Genomic DNA, 22,436 nt, shown 5'->3' with positions numbered 1-22,436 from the left:
ATGATTTAGCTGCAGGTTTGTGCAAACTCTGCTAGTATCCTATCTGATCATGTCTCGGAGGTCATCCTCTGTTAGCTCCCTGCCGCCGCCGGACGCCGATGATGTGGACCCGGACGAGCTGATGGGCTCCCAGTCCCGCCGCTGGCTCTCGGAACTGCTGCCCGGGGGCCTAGCATCACGGAGCGGGGACGCGAGCACGGCCGCCCGGGACGGACTGTTCGTGGACTTCAACTTCCCAGTGGGAGAGCTGGAGATGCAGAGCGGGGTCAAGTGGAAGCGACCTAAGGTAAATCCAGGTTTATGATCCCAGAATGCGGGAACGTTTAGGTCTGATTCACCTGCTGATACAGAAAAGTAATCCTTCATTTTTCTTGGAGAAATTACGTTTTTATAACACTGGTCTAATTATTGTGATATTTAGACAAAAAAGCAAATAAATGATCGTTTTATTCTGTTTTATGGGATTAAATGAAAGTAAATGCAATAAAATCTGACAACTGTCATTCACTGATGCTTGTTTAACACCAAACGTGTTCTTTATTATACCGATGCAGTAAATCATACAGGAACCACCTACTGAGAACATAAACATGAACACATAATTTAATAATCCTTAAAAGTGTTATTCTCATTTTCAGAGACACTGAAATGATGGGTTTTCATTACATGTAAGCCAAGAATCAAAGCACTGACATATTTCACATGTAATAGGCTTCATGGTGGTGCAGTTTGTCGCACTAGGAGCTAAGGTCACAGGTTCGAATCCCAGCTGTGGCGTGGTGTTTAGCATGTTCTCCCCATGCATCCATGGGTTTCATCCAGGTCTCTGGATAACTATCACAGACCAAAAACATGCATGATGCAAGGTTAATTGGTAATCCTAAATCATTTATAAGGTGTGTGTGTGTGTGTGTGTGTGTGTGTGTGTTTCTGTGGTGGACCAGTGACCTGTCATGGGCAAGCCATCCTGTATATTTCCCTATATGGAAATCAGTCAACGGGGCAGTCCGCCATATACCACCAAAGAAGTTGGAGAAGAAGCAAATACATCTTTTTTTTTAAAGAAAATAATAAAAGTACGCCTATCTGCATGTCTCAAAGAAAAGCCCACATCCAAATCTTCCAAAGTTTATGCCTAAGCACCCACATGCTGACCGGGCTGTAATTCTATCTTGATTTATTGATTGATCACAGTTGTTTTTTTTCAGTAGAAAGTCATTTTTTTTATTTATCAAAGGTACAATCATAAAAAGAGGATGAACTCTTAGCTGAGACCTGTAGCCCAAATACGTGACTTAAAGTAAACTGAATTAGTTCATCTTTAGTTTCTAGGAATACAGCCTAACACTACCAGACTCATGCAAGTGAGAACAGTAATAAAATAAGGGTTTACATAATAATAATAATGCATTGAACTTATATGGCGCTTTTCTAGACACCCAAAGACGCTTTCACGCACTCTCACATTCACACACTGCTAGTGATGGTAGGCTACGTGTAGCCACAGCCGCCCTGGGGAGGTCTGACAGAGGCGAGGGTTTGGCTCCGTCGGCCCCTCTGACCACCACTAACACCACTAACACAGGCAAGTTGGGTGAAGTGTCTTGCCCAAGGACACAACAGCAGGACACCCCTGGCGGGATCTGGAATCGAACCCATGACCCTCCGATCATGAGGCAACCCGCTCTACCACCTGAGCTACTGCTGCCCCTACTACATAACAGTATATGCATGCCAAATCTCACACAGGTTTACAGAAATACTTTCTTTTAGCACTTAATGTATTTCAGACTAGCTCACATGCTTAACTCTGGACTCCTGCTGCAGAACAAACATGCAAATGTACACGCAAATGACAGGAAGTTGAGTCCTAGATGATGCTGTTGATGAAAAGTAAAGATTATTGATTATCTCCTAAGAAGCCGAAGTGCCACTTTGTGATTATAACAAAGTCCACAGATGTTTGCAGAGAAGCTACTTCTAAGAATCTGATGTTGTGAGTTGAGTTTAAAGTGAATGTTAAATCAGCAAACCGGTTTTGCAGACAATGTGAAGAACTTTGTAACAAAACACTGGCTCTGATCTATTAGTTCTGCTTGCAGTGTTTGCACCCGATGACCTACAGTGTTAATTACTTTCATCCGTATAACGAATAGATCTTTGGTATGTAGGCCAAAAGTAATTTGGTCTTGAACGTGTTAAGTTTTTGCTGAAACATAATGAAAACTTAGAAATGAGCAGCTTTTCTGTTCAGAGGAGCAGGACTCATGAGTGACAGCATTGTGTTTGACTTTTGTGATCTAAAATTAGTTAAAGCAGGTGTCTTTAAAATATGGAAGAATTTTAGTGTCAGGCAGCGTGCCACAAAGCGATTTTAGTTTAAAAAAGACCTTCAAAAAGTCCAGAGAACTATTGTGAAAGACTTCTTGTAAAAAGTTTTGATGAAGAAATGACGATTAACTCTTTACAAATTTGCACAATTCAGTATGTTCCCGTAGAAGCTGAAAACAGGTCCCAGTGACAGGCACCTTCTGTGATTCATTGTCTCATTGTTAAATCCTAGAAGTTTATGTCAGTGTCAGATTCTGAGAAATGTGTATTTTGTGGATTTAGATCCAGACCTGTTAAAACCTGAACGTCTCATTTGTGTCTGAGATCAGCCGGGGCATGGTGTCTACTGCAGTGCAACTTCATCCTCTCTCAGGCACACATAGAAAGTGTTTTTTGTCAAAAGGATTAACTGTCATTTCATTTCCTGGAAACATAACAAAGGATGTATTTTGCAGTGAAAATAAGTTGAACTCCAGTCTCTTAGACTTTTTTGACTTAACCCTCTCAGGCTCAAATAAAGTTTTGATAAAAGGACGAACAACAGAGTTCTTCAGGGGTACTTCTGAGTTCAAAAATACTCATGAAATACGTATGTGGAGTAACCAGGTAGGCAGGTTTTAATGTTGCAAATCTGCAACGTCTGCCTCCAGAGGGTTAAAAACATATTTCTTTCTAAATGCTTTATTTACTGAAGCATTCAAGAGTTCTGAAGATGTCCCAGTGATAAATCAGCTCATTTACAAATTAAAAGGATCGTTTATAACTGCTTTCAAGGCAGTGTTACAGGAGAAAAATGTTAATTTTAGAGGTGGGACTGGATTAATAAGATTAATCTATTTAATTAATTAATCTTTATTAAATGCATTTTAATCGTTCAAGACAATTAGCACCTAAGCAATTTTTTTTAGTCAAAGGGAATGCCAGTGAAGCACAGATGACATACCCGCACTTTAATAAGTATATTTCTGTCACCACAGTCTATTTGATCACTTTGGCCTCATTATAAAGGCAGCCATTGTGGGATTTGTTGAGATGTGTAAATATTAGAATGTGTGTTATTATTGAAGTGTAAATGGACATGGAACATTCATGTATATGTTGTGTACTGAACTGAACACTAGGTGGCAGCAGAACATTACCAATGTATATTTTTAGAGGTGTAGTGTAGAGTTCAGGGGAAGTTCTGCTGAGAGTTACAAGATGAATGCTGCATGTGTGCTTGTCCCTCCTGTTGTAATAAAGTTCATGTAGACAAAGGTACTGTCTGACTGCTTTCTACCAACTAGAAAACATAACAGTAAAATGGGATTTCTTTCTTTCTTTTCTTCGTGAAGAGCGAGTTGTCATGATTAATTTAGTTTTAGTTGTTTTTGCTGCATGTAAAAAAGTCTTGTTGCTCAGGCTCTGCAGTCTTGTTAGAGGTGCAGCTTGATGATATTTATTGATATTTAGGGCACAAATTGCTATGCTAAATTTTTCCAGCCCGCAATTGGGGGACGCTCGAGCTCAAAGGGGTAAACGTTTAATGTTGTTATTTTTTTCTAATTAATTAATCGTAATTAACTTGTTAAATTCCTACCCCTAATTTATTCATAAGTCTCATCACCACCATCCTTACAATATTTGGAAAAAAACTGATTGATAAGAAGTTATCATGTTTAGGGATTTGTAGAATTTTTACATTGACTTGCATTTAGAGTTTATGAAATATGTTGTTTCGATTAATATTTATCCATAGATTGATTCTTCTGACCGAAGCTTGAGACAAAGCTGTTTGTATAAACTTTAGTTTTGTTCTTTGTTGGACTCTTTCCATCCTCTTCTCAACTAATCATCAAACTCCACGTCCAGGATCTCTGCCCTTCACCTCAGTTCATCATAGATGGAGCGTCACGACTCGACATCTGCCAGGGAAAACTCAGTACGTGAGTTTTTACATTCAGTCTTTATGTGACGCAGACAGAAAACACTCAAACTGATCGAAAAGAATGTTGATACCTGAGAAGACGTTCGTTTTATTTTTGAAAATGTGGACAAATACAACTTTTAGACTCCTCCTCCCTCTCTGCTGTGCTTCAGCTCTGCTTCCCAAACCTCTCATGCTGCCAGTATTATATACATTTATTGATGGTACCCAATTCTGTTTTAACCCTATTATAAAAATCAAAGCAATTAAACTAGGGATGTCCACCAATATTGGCATTTAAAATAAAATCTGAAATTATTGGTATCGGTTTTTATTCTTTTAATATCACAACCTTTACATACCATACACATATAATACATCAAACTCTTCAGCTACTCCTCATCTCATTCAACATGTCAAAGCATGACAAATCTAGGGACCGTTTTTGACATATTTTTGTTTGTTTGGCACAACTAGCCTAACTTAATTTGGAGTAGTTGTCATATTTTGCACAGAGGTTTAAACTTTAATCATCAATGATTGGAGATTTGTCATGGCGGTTAACTAAAATGATTTGATTTTTCTTTTTTTATTCTATCTAAAATTAAGAGTCAGGCTATATTGATATATCAGACATTGGTAAAACAAAAGAAGATATCAAACATAATTAATTGGAAGTAGTGAACACTGGGTTACAGGCTTTATTATGAACATCAATGACTAATTATCATACTTTGAGTATATAATAAAGAAAATATCAAACTAATAATATTTGCACTATAAAAAAGAAACACCAGGTGTTTGCATTACTTTAGTTGAGTTAGTTTAATATTCTAATATCCCATTTGACACTGATGACCTGACCTGTTCACTGCAGGCGACTGCTGGGTACTCTCTGCTATAGCGTCTCTGTCGGTGCATCCATCACTACTCAAGAAGGTTGTTCCGCTCAATCAGAGCTTCCAGGATGACTACAATGGCAGCTTCATATTCAGAGTATGAATCTACTAAAACATCTTCATTTCTTCATGTATTATTTTTATTTGAAGGTGCAACATTTGGTTTGATGGTACACTCTGAAACCTTTTGATTTTTTCAAAGTCTTTTTGAGACACGAACACCTCTCTGTGCAGTTCTGGCAGTACGGGCAATGGGAGGAAGTCAGGATTGATGATTTTCTGCCAACTCAGGAAAATCAACTGATTTATCTCAGTTCCCCTGAACGACAGGAGTTCTGGAGCTCGCTGCTGGAGAAGGCTTATGCCAAGTAAGAACCTATAGAGTCATGTTAAAGATAAAGTGAGTTTGATCGTTTTTAAATGAACGGGATCTTTCTTTTCCAACCCATTCAAAGAGCAATTCAGCACAGGACAGAGAGGAGTAGATAGATAGATAGATAGATAGATAGACAGACAGACAGACAGACAGACAGACAGACAGACAGATAGATAGATAGATAGATAGATAGATAGATAGATGGATAGATGGATAGATAGATAGATGGATAGACAGATAAACTTTATTGTCCACCTCAAATTGAGGCAGAAATTCACCTTTGACATGGCTCACCTTACAATACAATCCATATCGCATTCACACAAATATATAAAAAGACAATTAAAAGGTATTAGAATGTTATTGTCGTAAAAAAAAAACTTTAAGAATTCAAAATTGTAACTGCGGTGGGAACAAATGATTTCTTATAGACACCTTTCATGGCCAATGGAACCCTGTACCTCCTTCCTGACGGAAGTAACTGAAAATGTGGGTTCAATGGATGGGTTGAGTCTGCACTGATCAGGGTAGCCTTCCTGTGCGCTGCTCACTCGTGAAAAACAGAAAGTGGGATCTGAGGTGAACCTGTAATTTTGCTGCCTAATTTAACAATGCAAGAGAGTTGTGTTTTGTTTTTAACTGTAAGAAAGTTATACCAAGCTGTAATATTGAAAGTTAGAATGGATTCAATCAGTGATTTATATACAATGTTAGGATGTCCTTGTTCACACTGAGTGCTCTTAGCTTCCTTAGCAGGTGGAGTCTTTGCAGCGCTTTCTTGTAGACACCGTTGCTGTGATTTGCAAAGGACAGGTGGTCATCCATTTCTGTTCCCAGGTACCTAAATGACTGAACCTGCTCCACAGGCTGACCCTGTATGCTGAGGGGATTGAACAGGGATGTGTCTGCCTCACTGACTGCCCCACAGCACATTTCTTTAGTTTTTGAGATATTCAGCCCCAGGTGAAAGTCTCCAAATGTCTGAACCAGATTGCTGACCGCCTGCTGATATTTAGACAGGTCCTCCGATGTCTTCACTGATGCCACCAGTGCCATGTCGTCTGCATACTTATACAGGGCCATTCTCTCACTATGGCACCGGATGTTGTTTGTGTAGACTGAGAAAAGCACTGGAGACAAAACACAGCCTTGTGCCAGTCCAATGCTAATGACACTTTTCGTGGATTTAAATCCTCTTAAAAACACTTGTTGTGGCCTGTCTTTCAAAAAGTTGTAGATCCATAAAAGCAGCTTCATGTGGAGATGGAGATCTGAAAGCTGTTCCAGCAAAATGCTGGTGTCTACTGTATTAAATGCAGAAGAAAAATCCATGAATAAGATTCTTGTGTATCGTTATTTGTGACAAACAAATGTAATATATTGTAATGAGCCTATAAGTGAGTTGCAATAAGGTTTTATGTGTTTTTAACAAGCATTCAAGGCAAGACGAGACAAAAAACAGAAACTGCCGCAGGACTTTGTTTATTCACCTCCACCCACGTGATACACACCTTGGCAGCTGCATACTTCATGTTCACCGCATGTGGCAGTTTATCCTCAGAGGTGTCAAAAGTAATCACATACCTATCAGTATTGCGATGGTGTAAAAACGTTAATCTTCAAAGACATGAAATCAGTATTCATTGTCGGAATGTAAATGTTACAGGCTTAGTAACTACCACCCTTGTATGGTGGTCTTTGTACAGCCTTTATTAGTTCTGTCAAAATGAACGCATGAATGTCCTGGCTGGACTGTGACATGGTTTGTTTTATGCAGTGATTGAGTACAAACCAATAGGGCTTCAGAACGGTTGATGTTTAAAATTATTATCAAGCCATAATCAAATTCACACTATTTGGATGTAAGGAGTAGAAGTAAAAAGTCAACTAATAGAAAATTACCCCAAATGAAGTATAAATACCCTACTTAAGTACAGTAACAACCTATTTGTAGAAAATTAGTTAGTGTTGGCTGTGAAATGAAGCTGGGTCATATGGAGTTGGTCCCTGCAATAACTTGCAACAAATAGTCGGTACTGTGTGCAGAGTGGTTACTTTAATGACATGGTGGGGACAACTTGGCAAAAATCCTAAATTTATTCCTCAGTTTTGTTGTTTACATTGTTGGTTTTTATGTGTTGTCTCCAGGCTGAAAGGAGGGTACAGAGCTCTGGATATGGGCTTCCCTCATGAAGCCATGGTGGACATGACAGGCGGCGTGGCTGAGGTTTTCAGCGTCAGCTCAATGTCCAGAAATCTGCCTGATTTCCTTTCATACCTGCTGTTTAAAGGAGCACTCATTAACTGTGCCAGCAACAGGGTAGGCAGGAGGGATTTGCGATGATCATTAGTTATTTGATCTCTCTCTTATGTCAAATGATGTTGTTGTCCTGTTTACGTGGATGGGTGTTTTCTTCTTTTTAGGGCTCACTGGAACAGAAGAATGATCTGGGCATCATGTTCAGACATGCTTACTCTTTGACAGCAGTTGAGAAGGTATTCACCATGCATCTAGCTCAAAGGTCCTGCTAAGAGAATTAATGTTTAATAAGAAATATTTTTATAAACGTGAAAATATTTTTAATGTGCTCAAAAAATTCTATTCTTGAATCTTGGTGTTTAATCTCCATTTTTCTTCCTCTGTCAGGTGAAGACGACACACGGGGTTGTAGATTTGGTGCGAATTCTCAATCCCTGGGGCGGCACAGAATGGAACGGACCCTGGAGTGACTTCAATGGGTTAGTGCATATTAGAAATAGCTTGCAAGCCATTATATATATATATATATATATATATATATATATATATATACACACACACACATTCACCCAATGGATTATTAGGAACACCATACTAGTACGGTGTTTGACCCTCTTTCACCTTCAGAACATCCTTAATTCTACGTGACATTGATTCAACAAGGTGGTGAAGCATTCTTTAGAAATGCTGGCCCATATTGATAGGATAGCATCTTGCAGTTGATGGAGATTTGTGGGATGCTCATCCAGGGCGTGAGGCTCCCACTCCACCACATCCCAAAGATGCTCTATCGGGTTAAGATCTGGTAACTGTGGGGGCCATTGTAGTACAGTGTCAGTGTAGTAGTGTAGTGTAGTACAGTGAATCTTGCACATTGTCATGTTCAAGAAACCAATTTGAAATAATTGGAGCTTGATGACATGGTGCATTATCCTGCTGGAAGTAGCCATCAGAGGATGGGTACATGGTGGTCATGAAGGGATGGACATGGCCAGAAACAATGCTCAGGTAGCCCGTGGCATTTAAACGATACCCAATCTGCACTAAGGGGCCTAAAGTGTGCTAACAAAACATCCCCCACACCATTACACTGCCACCACCAGCTTGCACAGTGGTAACAAGGCATGATGGATCCATGTTCTCATTCGGTTTACGCCAAATTCTGACTCTATTTGAATGTCTCAACAGAAATCAAGACTCATCAAACCAGGCAACATTTTTCCAGTCTTCAACTGTCCAATTTTTGGTGAGCTTGTGCAAATTGTAGCCTCTTTTTCCTATTAGTAGTGGAGATGAGTGGTACCCGGTGGGGTCTTCTTCTGTTTGTAGCCCATCCGCCTCAATGTTGTGCGTGGTGTGGCTTTACAAATGCTTTGCTGCGTTCCTCGGTTGTAACGAGTGGTTATTTCAGTCAAAGTTGCTCTTCTATCAGCTTGAATCAGTCGGCCCATTCTCGTCTGACCTCTAGCATCAACAAGGCATTTTCACCCACAGGACTGCCGCATACTGGATGTTTTTCCTTTTTCACACCATTCTTTGTAAACCCTAGAAATGGTTGTTCGTGAAAATCCCAGTAACTGAGCAGATTGTGAAATGCTCAGACCAGCCTGTCTGGCACCAACAACCGTGCCACACTCAAAACAGCTTAAATCACCTTTTTTTCCCATTCTGACATTCAGTTTGGAATTCAGGAGGTTGTCTTGACCAGGACCACACCACTAAATGCATTGAATCGACTGCCATGTGATTGGTTAATTAGAAAATTGCATTAAGGAGAAGTTGAACAGGTGTTCCTAATAATCCTTTAGGTGAGTATCTATCTATCTATCTATCTATCTATCTATCTATCTATCTATCTATCTATCTATCTATCTATCTATCTATCTATCTATCTATCTATCTATCTATCTATCTATCTGTCTGTCTGTCTGTCTGTCTGTCTGTCTGTCTGTCTATCTGTCTATCTATCTATCTATCTATCTATCTATCTATCTATCTATCTATCTATCTATCTATCTATCTATCTATCTATCTATATATATATATACTGGATGTGTGCGTTTACAGAAATAGTGGAAATGTTTAGTTTTTGTGTGTGTGTGTTATTTTTTTCTTTTCCTTAGCTCAGAGTGGAGCACGGTGAGCAAAGAGGAGCAGAGACGACTTGGTAGAGTCCAGCAGGAGGATGGGGAGTTCTGGTGAGTTCAACTCCGCCCTTTGTAAACACAACCTCTGTTTTACATAAAAGAGAAGAATGAAGTGTGACTTTGCACCTTTGCACCAAAACACAAACACACCTTTGTGTAAACACACTCAGACTTTAATTTAGAAGTCTCAAACTAAAAACAGACAATTCAGTTTCTCATGATTCTGCCTCCGTCAGGATGTCAGTGTTAGACTTCCAGCTGAACTTTGACGTAATGGAGGTGTGCCACCTGACAGAAGGTCTGAATGAGCCGGGATCCAGCGAGCAGCCGTGGAGCTGTGTGATGCATCATGGGAGCTGGGTGCCAAGCTTCACATCTGGAGGTTCACCTCGCAGCAGTAAGATTCACTTTGGAGTGGAGGGTTGGTCAACTCTGAAACTGTCACTCCAATAAAAACAAAACTTTATCTCTAATTCAGTGTATTGACCAGAGTGGCATAAAGTTTAGACAAGCTTATTTGCTCAGCCTCAGTCTGCTTGTCTTTTAGTGAAGGTGTGGTCTGGTCCGACCTGGCAGAAAAATAACTCCTGTTGACAAAAATATCACAGATTAAACTCAGTTCAGTACACAACATTTACAATGTTCCATGTCCATTTACAGTCTACCATACTTTATCAGTAATACATATACTAATATTTACACATCCCAACAAATCCCACAATAGTTACCTTTATAAAAACACCAAGGTAACCAAATAAACCTTGTGGTTTCAGAAGTATACTCATTAACGTGTGAGTATGCCATCTGTGCCTTATAACGTTTTTTTTGATTAAAAAAATCTTGGCTTGAATGATTAAACTGTGATTAATCAAGATTAATTAATTATAAAGCCTCTCATTAATTAAAATAGAGTGCCAACCCTAATATATACATACATATACATACATACATATATATATATGTGTATAAATTAGGGCCGGGAAAATTTGCGTGGTAATTATTAGCGTTAATTTTGTTATTTTAACTTATTAAAAGTAAATGACGCAATTAATTTGACAATCTCTCCAACCCGGAGCCACCATTCTCCAAAATTTCTCCATATTTCCCCCTGGACAATACTGCTAAACCATCATTTCCTGTGCCTGAAAAAGATCAAGTTTCTACCCATATTATGGACTCTCCGCATCGAGGATTCTTTTGAGCGGAGAAGATGAACAGAGGCAGAGCGCTCATGCGCTCCACCGGCATCTGCGTCTTGCGCACGGCCACAGTAACATTCACCCCCGGGTGGAATTCTGAAGCGGCAAGTTGAGCATCACTCTCCAGCCAGCATCCAGGCTCTAAAAGAGGTTATTCTTGAAGGATGGAAAAAGATCGAGGTTGCAATATGTCACCAACTTGTTCATTCCATGCCTAGAAGACTTGGTGCTGTCCTTGGAAATCATGGTGTTCATACAAAATACTAGATGTAGTAGTTTTTGTTGCAGAGTGTATTCATTTTTGCTTCAAGCAATTTTAGTAAAACTGAAAAGTTTGTGATCTAAGTTAGATTACAGATTTTCTCAGTCACTTTGGTACATTTCTCAGATCAGAATTAAAATTCTCATAACTATTAGTTCAACCTCCACACCATTTAGTCATTTGAGCACATCATAGTAGCAATTTCTCCTTTCTCTGAACAAACTGCAAATGATTTTGGACATGTATCAGTTGCTTTCATACATTTCTCTGCTGTTTTTTGACATTTCCATTTGCTTATGTCATGTCAGTCAAAATGAATTATACTTATGGATGCTGAATAGTCACTCTCAATAAAACTAATAGTCTTACTTTCATTGCTTGAGTCATTACACACAAAATTGTTGAACTAGTTATCAAATGTCAAATATCAGTCATCTTTCAAGCAAATTCTATACCTTTCTTTATCATTTTATTCTGGAAATGTCTCCTAAATTGAACAATTGATCACAGGTTAATTTCATCTGTCACTCATGAGGAGGTGAGTCCTCAATTGGCAAGCATATATGAACTGAGCAGGAGCTAGTGTGTACCATTTCTATACTTCTGTATACTTCTCCACTCCAGGAGATACTTTCCTCGCTGCATTGTGAGGGATGTCATCCATTGTGATGTGGATGAAAATATGTGGCCAGACAGACAGAAACGTCTGGATGTGCCAGAATGGTTTACTGTACCTGTATGTTACAGTACTGTGCAATACTGTATGTACTGTTACATGTACTGTATATTGTTCACATTTGTGCACAGCTCTACCAAAAGGGTGATTTTTTGTTTACATGTATTCTACAGTAAACAAGTGACTGTAGCATATTTTTCTTTTGCACAATGCTGTAGAATTACAAACACTTCTATACAGTAAAAATGTAAAACGTACGTATTCAGTGTCTCAGTTACTCCCAAAACTCCCATAACATCTACAGTAACTTTACTGCACATTTCAAGTGGCTGTACAAGTAGGGCATAGTGCTGTCTTGAGCATTTTCAGGTGTCACCAAATATTCTTGCAATGGAAAACACTGAAATTATAAACTGTCATAGTGAAAACATGACAAAGCCATTTGACTATCTTGTTCATAGAGATGGTGTCAAGACTTTTCATTTTGATGGCACTGACAGTTTCATTGACATGAATACTTGCTTTTGAGGAATGGATTATCAATTTTGAGCATGTGACGTGCTTTTGCAGGCTATCCACTAGGTTTTGCAGTTTGCACTAATTGTTTTGAGAAACGCACTAACTGCTGTGCAAATGTTAATAGTGTTCTGAGAAATGCACCAAAGCGACTGAGAAAAACTGTATTAATATTAATTTCATGTTATGGAGTTAAACAAATATTCAATAAATCCCAGCCTTGTGAAAATTCTGGAAATTGTTCTTTTGTTCATTGAGCCACTGATGAAACTCAAACTTTTTAAAGGGGTTGTACTCATTCATGTTGAGCATATCTATATCTAGATAGATAGATAGATAGATAGATAGATAGATAGATAGATAGATAGATAGATAGATAGATAGATAGATAGATAGATAGATAGATAGATAGATAGATAGATACAAACAATTCTTGATTTTTTAGCAAAGGTTATTGCATATTTTACATTCTTCTGGTCTATTGCACTTAAAATGTAATATTATGTCGCTTACTGTTTTTGTTACTCCGGCACCTATTGGTCTTGTTCCTCCTCCACCCTAGCCAGGAGTTTGATGGCATGTGATAAAGGAGTTCTGGAGTCGGTTTGTTCTGAAAAATGTGCAAAGAAGCAAAAGTTGCCTTATGTTCTGCTAGCTTCTCTTAGTGCAAAAATGTAATTTATCCAAAACATAAAAATGTAGGTCTAAGTATTTCTCAAAGGAACTGGGATGACAGAACAGCTGTTAGCGACCATGAGCTCTTAGCTTTTATGTTTCTAAAAACTTGTGTGATTTTGTTGTCTAGGTTGGTACTGGCAGAATCCGCAGTACTGTTTTGTCCTGTCAGAGATGGATGAAACCCCTGGCAGCACTCAGAAGACCTGCTCCTTCATTTTAGCTCTGATGCAGAAATACCAGAGACGCCAAGGCATTCACCTCACCATTGGCCTGCACATATACCCGGTACACACACATGCTGTTACTTATGTGTCCTTTAATGTCCCGAAAGAAAAGTATTTTTTTTTTGCTGAGTCAATTTAGAAGATTTTATACAAACAAATAAAAAAAATCAAATTCAAAAGCTCTTATAAAAACTCTCAGAAGACAGTTTTAGTGCTTTGAAAGAATTGAGCTCAGTAGAGGGTTTTGTGTCTGTAGGCTCAGTCTCAGAACAAACACTTGTCACCTGACGACCTGCTTAAGCTCCAGCCGGTTCTCGGCATCCAGTATTCCTCACGTCGGGAGGTGGTTCTGCGTGGCTCGCTTCCTCCGGGCCACTACATCATAATCCCGTCTACGGCGGAGCCCAATCAGCCGGGAGACTTCCTCCTGCGGGTACTGATGGAGCCTGGCAACAAAGCCACGTGAGTCATGAGTCAAACTGGTGATTTAGATGTTTTATTTTAATTATTCCTGAACTGAAAAGCTAAACAAATAACCCCCAGCATTTGTTATTGTTGTCACAACTTTTATAAATTGTTGTTAGAAGTATGTTTATTCCTACTACCTCCCCTTTTCCAGTCCAGCTCACAGACCTGCTCCGCAAGATGTCCCTTCAGACACAGAGGTACAAAAAGTTTATAAAATAACAAGTAGGATGAATTATTATGTCTGAAAGAAGATTCACACCGTTTAATCTGGTCTAAAAGCAGGTCAGACTCTAGCGATGGCCTTTATTTAATCGAAGTTATCACACTTCTGTACTTATTCAACATTAAATCTTATTTTTACTTAAAGCTTGACAAAAAAAGCAGCTTGAAAACATTTTAAACAGACTTTAAAGCTGGAAATGAAGAATGTTTAAAGGGACAGTACACCTTTTTCTTATTTGAACCTGCGGTCTTTGCAGTTCCACTAATCTGATGTATTTTTATGCTTTTAAATTAGAATGAATCATATTTAATGCATAGGTTTACAGCTTTTCTTGAACCGTGGACCCTCAGATTAAAGTCTGATGCTCTATCAGCTGAACCACGCCGGCTCTGGAGATTCTTCTGACTTTTTCCTTTTCATTCCTTTATATGAAAATGGTTATTTAGTTAATTCTGAATTTTGCAAAAGGATTTTTACAGCTTTATCCTAACTAAATCTTGTTCTTTGCTTTCCTCATGGTTAAGAAAATAATGATGGTTTAGCATTGGGTGATTCATTTTAGAGAAGTCTATAGAACTCAGATGTTAAAATATACAGATTAATTAAAAAGCCACTGTCTGAGTGAAATGCAGCCTTTTATTTTTAAATCGGGCATCTTTGTTTTTCCCCTGTAGCCTTCATATCCTCATGAAGCAGCGCTGCCTTCTCCTAAATCCATCAGAACTCTGTTTCAGAAGTATTGCGACAAGGTAAGAGTTAACAGTGCACAAAAATCCAGATCCAAGCAGGCTACTAAAACCAATAAGTTATGTGCAATAGCTGGTTTTGTGCTTCATGGGTGTGTGGAGAGTGGTTTATCTGTGCAGTGAATTTTTCTTGCTTTGTCATCAGAAGGGATTTTGCAAACCGCTTCACCTCTACAGACTTCTGACTGAGGCTTTACAGCAGGGAGGTTGGTAATCTGTTTTTATGCTCAGTTTAATCCTCTCATAAGTCAAAGTTTACACAGAAAACAACAGATTCTCTCAGCTGATCTTTAACTGCTCCGTTTTGCGAACAAGATGTTCAAATTGAAACAGGTCATTATAAAAAGGAACTATTTGGGACTGTTTTTCAGCACAGATTTATTGTGTATTCAAAACTTATGGACACAATTAGTGTTAAAGTGACCTCTGATGACTTTTTGTGTTCAGTGTTGGCTGGAAGTGAGAAATTCTTGGCACTGGAGCACTGCAAGAGTCTGGTGGTCTTGATGGATGTATCCTTTCAAAATATAAAACTCTAGAATTTCTTGAAGGAATGCGTATCGCCCATGATCTTCCACTCTTTAAACTTAGATCATCTTATGTTGTGAAAGTGAAGTTGTTTTGGTTAAATCACAATAAAACTTTATTTAATAATTTATTCAAATAGCACCTTTCAGTGGATTAAACCATTTTGTTATGCACACTATCACACAATCTGTGAGCACTCATTACCTTTGAACGATTCTCAGCATAGTTAGCTAACACTTGCTAGTCACGCAAACATTTTGCTACAGCTAGCAATTAACTTTAATAACTCACTCAGACAGATTAACAGACTAAAGGTGAAAATAACATTTTGACAGCATTTGCTTTATTTTTGTGAATCCAACCTAAAAGAGATCAGGCTCAGAATGTGTCACGTCTAAAACGGTCTGGGTAGAAACTGCTGTCTGTTCTTTTTTGTACCACTGGACAAATGTGACGATTTCAACATCTCTCTGCTCTGGCAGATTGTCAACATATTCAAATCCTTCATGAAAGATAAAGAAGGGTCTAATATTGAAACTTTAGTCAAATCCTGTCGCATTTTTTAAGGAATGTTTTATAATTTTTTGAAGTAGATTGCTGTAGAGGATCAGTATCTACCTGCAACGATTGATGCAGCATAACAGTTTACTTAATTTTCCTTTTCTCCACTTAAACATGACAAGAGTTCACTCTTGAGAGGTTTTAGACTTGATTCTACCTGATTCTCCAAACTGAGATCATTTTGGATCAAACATCCACTTCTGTCTTGTTTCTGGCGTTTTGCTGAAGCAGAATGGGATGCTGACATTCGTTCATTATAAACTGTGTGGGTCTCTTTTGGTTACGTTTTCTTGACCTGGGGAATTTTTTCAGAGCCAAGGCATTGCTCGGCTGAACTGGTCAGAGTTCCAGACTCTGTGGGACAAAATCAGGAAGTGGACGGTACATTGTAAAAAAAAGAAGAAATAAATAATAATAATAATAATAATAATAATAATATGTATATATGTAAAATAAAATTATGATTATATAAGTATGAATAGTATTGGAATTTACAAACTATTTAGAATTTGAACAGTATTTGACTTGGAAGAAAACATACATTAAGTCCATCTTTGTGGTGCTTTGTCTCCCTTCAGGACATCTTTCTGGTATTTGACAAAAATAAAACTAAGCGTCTTGAGTATGAAGAGGTCTGTCCCGCTCTGAAGGCTGCAGGTAAGGCATGCAAAATGTAAATGAAATACAGAAAATCTGATATTAAAACGTAAAGAGGCTAGTTTAGTGATGCTTTCGTTGCACCGTGATGTGACCAGCAGAGTGCGCTAAAACGCAACACTTCACTTCTCTCCCTTTACAAAAAAATGTAATCAAATGAATATTGTGACATACTCTCACTGGTCACACCTTGCTAGTACTGGGTTGGACCCCATTTTGCCAACTGCCTTAATCATTTGTGGCATAGATTCATCAAGGTACTAGAAACATTCATCAGAGATATTGATCCATATTGACATGGTCACCAACAATACTCAGATAGACTCATTTGTTAAATTCAGTTATAGGCTACTTATATTGGTATTACTGTTTAAATATAAAAAATGCTTATTTTGTTTGGTTTTTATTTTTTATTGGCCTATTTATTCACTTTTACAATGATTAAACCTTCTCTTTGCACACAACTATATTAACTCAGTCAAATGAATATAAATGCAAAAACTTTTTTCATTTTTCTAGATGTGGAGATTATGTTTAAACAGGCTTTATGTTTTAATTTCATTGTTTACTGGTTTTATTTGTGTAACTGTCAACAATGTCAGGGTGTTTTTGTAGACATTGTTCAGTTTTAATCAGCTGAAACTCAGAATACAATGAACCTAACGCTTCTCCTGTTTGTGTTTTACATAAACTCTCAAAAGGGCATAATTTTCTGTCCAAAATCCCCTTTAAAGTTATTTAACTTCCACTTTCTGTACTTCTGTTATTGTAAAACAGAGGAACTTCATTGTGCTCTCTCTTCCGTTTTCTTTAGCTTGGGAATGAATAGGACTGAATGTCACAAACAGGTGTGACTCAGTTGCGTTAATTGTCTCCTGTCCTGCAGGCATCATGGTGGATGATCTGGTGATGCAGCTGGTCGGACTGAGATACACAGAACCCGACATGACCATCAGCTACCCCGGCTTCTTGTACCTGGTCATGAAGCTGGAGAGAATGATCCGTAAGCTTTTACATAAGCTTGAGTATAAATACTCTATTAAAAATAATTTTATGTTTTATTTACTTCTTGGAATCATCCCAAGACCCTAAACTTAAAATTTTGTGGCCCCGAGCTCCTCTTAGGGAACCAACCACTGATGTAACAAACAGACCAGGGGCCTCAATTATCAAGCTTGCTTACACACAAAATGGGGTCGGAAAACTGCGTAAGCAACTTTCCACGCAAACTTTGGGATTTATGAAAGAAAACTTAGAGGAAAAATGTGTGCAACTTTAAGTTGACTAAGGACCTGGCTTACACACATTTTGGACATGGGGAGCACCTGCAGTGCTGCTGCTGAGAAGGATAAAATTATGAATTCCAGCAGCATTATCACTTGTACTGCTTCGTGCACACACAGAACATGCCACCCCCCACGCGCGCACACACACACACACACACACACGCACACACAGCCTGAAGCTCAGAATACGGAATGCTGAATATCAACAGGGGGGCAGATTGAGACAGAATGTCGTGCGTCTGTGACCGTGTAAGCGTCCCGTCACTGTCACCCCATTGATGATGCGCTATGGCTACTTGTTCAAGGGAGATGTACCTTTGGCTGACTGGTTAGCGTGTGTGACTTTTGCCCAGGAGTCTGGGGATCGAATCCTGATCGGACAATTTTCTTTCATCCGCCACAGATCTCTGAAGAACTCAGCATTGACGGCTTCAGCAACGCTGTGCCACTCCGTGGATTTTCTGTTATTTGTTATATTTCTCCACCTCACCCACAAGTACCTCAATTTCTGCTTGTGAAATTGCGCTTCCTTATCTGCGGTGGCGATCGAAATGCTGCAACGAGCAGGCTTATGTATATGCATGAGATCCACAAGGCATTTTGCATCGACTATTTATGGCAGTAAGTGGGCGTGGTGAGGGCAGGATGTGACTAAAAGCAGCTGAGAAACATTCTCGTTAGTCTCTGATTTATGAAGCGGAGATTGTGTGCAGCTGTTCGTACTCCAGGTTTGATAGATCACAAACCTACTTGGCGTAAGTACATTTTTTTGCTGAGCTTAAGTGCAGTTTTAGTAAGGATTCTACGCAACGTTTGATAAATGAGACCCCAGGTTCCTGGTCAAATCAATCAAATGATCCGGTCAGTCTTTTAGTGATTCTAATCAATTTTCCTCTTTGTTTGGCATGAACAAGAAAAACAATTAATTCAAGGCAATGTTGCAACCATCACTATGTTGGTGCATAAATTCAGTTAAATGTCCATCTGTTGACATTACCCTAAAGGTTATTTTAATTGTTTGGGATGGCCAAATGGGTCATTGTCCATCCCTGAACTGACAATTTTGTAAAATCCTGGAAACTTGTCAACTCCTTTGTGATTTCTTAAACTTTTAGGTTCGAAAGGGTCAAACTCTGGTAACAATAATGGTTGTACCCCATGTGCAGCAGTACCGGGACCAGAGTGAACAGGGTGTGAATGGAGAGCATGAGTGGGTGTCCGGCGTGCATTTTTATAAGCCTTTGGTTGTATGTGCATGTGTGAGCATGAGGGAGGGCGTGTGTGACTGTGTTTGTGTATGACTGTATATGTCAGGTGGGGCCTTTGACTCCTCTCTTCTCCTGGGACTTCTTTTGATGATGTAGATCTTCGTCTCCCCTCCCCCTGCCACACCTGGTGTGTGAGGTTGTGCCTTGGTCTGCCTGAGTGTTCATGGCTCCCGGGTCTGGGGGTTTAAGGTTTTTGGCATCTGCCCGATCAATCCCGGTGGCTGTCTGGTGGGGTCTGGGTCCCTGGGCTCTGCTGGGTCCCCGGCGGGGGTGGTCACCCCTGGGTCCCGGGTTGCTCGGTCCCGGGCTCGGCCGGCTAGGGGGTGGGAGGCTGCGGGCGGGCCTGTGGGCTTGCCGCTGATATCTCCCGGGACTCTGCCGGCTGCTGGTTGTGGCTCCCCGGGGCGATCCTCTGTGCCTCTCGAGGGGGGCGGGGGCCTTTCTGGTTGCAGTCTCCTTGGGGTTCCTGTGTTCTGGGGCAGCACCTGGATCTCTGGGACTTGGAGTTCCCTCTGTCTCCTACACATCTTTGGGGGGCAGATCTGTGGTCCCTCACACTCTCTATTGGACGCTTTTATAGAGAAACCTTACATAAACAAGTGTGTGAACACACACACAGGTGCTCACATGGTGCTCTCAAAAGTATGGGCTTGGGCACGTTCAACACAGGTCTTAAGGCTGTCGTTGCCACTAAATGCACTATGATTTATTATCGTGTGATTGTTCAGTTAAACAATGTTGATTTTATACTTCATCATCAGGTTGACGCAGTGATAGCTTGCTCTTGATGTATTGTTGTGTCCCATTTTTTTCTATTCATTCTCTTTCTGCAGGTCTAGAAGCAAACTTTTGTTCATTATTGTTTATTTTTGTGGACCCCCCCCCCCCCCCACCTTTTGTCTTTTCCTTTCTCTTTCACCTCTGACTCCGTGTCTGGTCGGAATTACAAAGCATTCAAAAACTAACAATAAAGTTTAAAGTATCAGGCGTGACATTAAAAGCAGACGCTTTGATGCTCCACCTGAGAGTAAATCTGTAAGGCTGGTCACCAGCAGTCAGACATCAATTCTGTTTGCTTCACAGCCAGACAGGACACGGGGGACAAAAAGAAAAAAAAACTTTTAGGTCCGAATCAGCATTATCACAGCATTATATATAATTTTTTTCTTTTACAGATAAATTTCAGGCATACGACATGGTGGGACAAGGAGCAATAACCATCAACTACAGACAGGTATGAACATCGACCAAATAAAAATGAAATTTTAAAAGTGTGGAACATTGAAAAAACAATATTTTTATTATTATTTCTGATTATAATCTGTCCTCCTGAATTTTCAATGCCGGCTGAACATGAATATAGTCTCCCACACCTACCTCCTCCATTAGCTTCTGATAGAAAATAGACGGTGAAACTCTAGGATTTGAAAAGACTGACAGATCTACATCACACCGACACTTGAGCTTAGTTTATACTTCTCTGTCAGCTCCTGGAGGGAGAGACACACCCTCATACTTCTCCGTCTCCTAAAGAGTGTTGCAAAGCAATTCCCCACCAGGACAACAGAGGGCATAGTGCTGTTCTGTGGTATCCTGTCATGTATTCGCTCAAAGATAGTGTGTTTTTTTTTTTTTTTTGCATTGAAGAGACTTTTTAACATGGACAAATTTGTCTCTCATCCTCCTCCACCTCTTCATGCGCTCACCACCTCTAATCCCACGTTTTTCATCATTTTCGTCCATGAAAAAAATGCTTGCTGTGAATCTTTTCACTCCTCCAGTCACGGGGGAATAGAACGTTCCTATTTTAGAGTTTTTCTGCATGATATTCCCCAAGCTGCTCTGTGTCTGCCACTAGATATCCTTGGCTCTCTTTGCTTTTGAAGGCACAATGGCGGCACTGTAGACGACAGCGGCATCCTGACCAATCACAAGCTTGCGTTCTCCGTCTCAACGGACGGATGTTTAGAAAAGAGAGCTCGTCTCCGAGGGCTCTCCAGCAGGCTCGCAAGGACGGATAATGGCGTTGCGTGCGTCCGTCCCGACGCAGACGGAGAAGTATAAATTAGGCTTTAACATTCATGGACTCATCCATCATGGCTCGTGACGGGGAATGCTGTTGTAGGTTTACTATCCAAGAATCAGCAGAGAACGTCTTGGTTAGTGGAAGCTAACTGTTAGCATTAGCAACTTCACCACACAGCATAACTCCTCTAGGCTTGTGTTATTTGTGGAGATAAAACATCAACGTTGCAAATCAGTGGTAGAGTCGTGTTGCAAAAGCAAAAGAGCTTGAAAGGCCAACGTTTTTCTCATTTTGCTTAACCTGAACAAAGGTTTCCTTTTGCTTGTAAAGTCTCAAAATGATCATGTCAAGGGTTCCCATCAGCAAATGTCAACAGATTTACTTTCTGCTCCTCCACACCTCGCATATCGATGCCTACAAAGCAGAGAACGACTCAGAAAGAAATGTCACAGAGACGTCCTCCCTTCAAGATAACAGTGAAAGGAAAAACGGGAACTTCTTGTCTGATGAATAGAAAACCTTAGAAACTTCAAAACATTAATGTTAATCGTGTCTGCTCTTTCTCATTTTGGTTTCAGTGGCTCTACATGACAATGTACAACTGACCCAACCCAGCCCACCCTGATGGAGTCACCAGGATTGCAGTTTTTATGTCAAACATTTTATATTTTGAGCAGACCTCTGTAGAGTGACACATTGTGATTGTTTGTTTATTTGCTAAATGTAGAAAAATAACAAATAAAAGAAAAAGTTATTTTCTGAACGATGCAACCATTACCATGGAAATGTCTTTACGGTGATAAAAACATTCCGGTTGAAAATTGAACCCTATATGGAAAAAGAAGGCTTACGATCATCTATTCTGTGATGAAAGGTTTAAAGAGGAATAAAGGGTTACTAAAAATAAATGCTGGAAAACAATAATTTGCACTGAAATTTGAAGCGTTTATTTTTTATGGTCAGGAGGGGGAAAAAGTACATTTTGCAAATATGTCTAAATAATTAATATTTCACATTTTCCCACATTTACAACATTTTTGAACTGTGCATGTAAAAAATGTAGTCAAACGCAGAGCTTTTTGAAAAGCATTTTTGCACACAAACACTTTTCAATAAATCCAGTTGAGATCTTTAAATGACTGGCAGAAAAGAACGACATGCATCAGTGAACATGTCAGAGAATTTCTCTTTGCTGCAGA

The 22,436-nt window shown here is 39.5% G+C and overlaps 1 protein-coding gene across 1 annotated transcript; it reads left to right on the top strand.

Annotated features, from left to right (window-relative positions):
* Positions 1-22,008, top strand: zgc:85932 (calpain-9). The gene is made up of 20 exons (XM_015951236.3): positions 1-286; positions 4,183-4,252; positions 5,115-5,233; positions 5,371-5,504; positions 7,661-7,832; positions 7,937-8,008; positions 8,160-8,251; positions 9,896-9,970; positions 10,156-10,316; positions 13,378-13,535; positions 13,731-13,936; positions 14,094-14,139; positions 14,840-14,914; positions 15,057-15,117; positions 15,359-15,423; positions 16,313-16,381; positions 16,579-16,657; positions 17,544-17,660; positions 20,387-20,445; positions 21,816-22,008. Exons 1-20 carry the CDS (start codon positions 50-52, stop codon positions 21,840-21,842), a joined length of 2,094 nt encoding a protein of 697 aa, XP_015806722.1. The 5' UTR covers positions 1-49; the 3' UTR covers positions 21,843-22,008.
* Positions 22,009-22,436: the final 428 nt, after the last annotated feature.

Source organism: Nothobranchius furzeri, chromosome 13 (assembly GCF_043380555.1).
Source record: "Nothobranchius furzeri strain GRZ-AD chromosome 13, NfurGRZ-RIMD1, whole genome shotgun sequence".
Taxonomy (NCBI): domain Eukaryota; kingdom Metazoa; phylum Chordata; class Actinopteri; order Cyprinodontiformes; family Nothobranchiidae; genus Nothobranchius; species Nothobranchius furzeri.
Note: the sequence above shows the minus strand (reverse complement) of the source record. Positions and strands in the feature narration are given on the sequence as shown.

Bases quoted from the DNA above. Each gene is read 5' to 3' on its own strand.
- zgc:85932 (XM_015951236.3), top strand. From the start codon at position 50: ATGTCTCGGAGGTCATCCTCTGTTAGCTCCCTGCCGCCGCCGGACGCC. The intron at 4,253-5,114 runs GTACGTGAGTTT...TGTTCACTGCAG, and splicing joins CATCTGCCAGGGAAAACTCA to GCGACTGCTGGGTACTCTCT. The intron at 14,915-15,056 runs GTAAGAGTTAAC...CTTTGTCATCAG, and splicing joins TTCAGAAGTATTGCGACAAG to AAGGGATTTTGCAAACCGCT.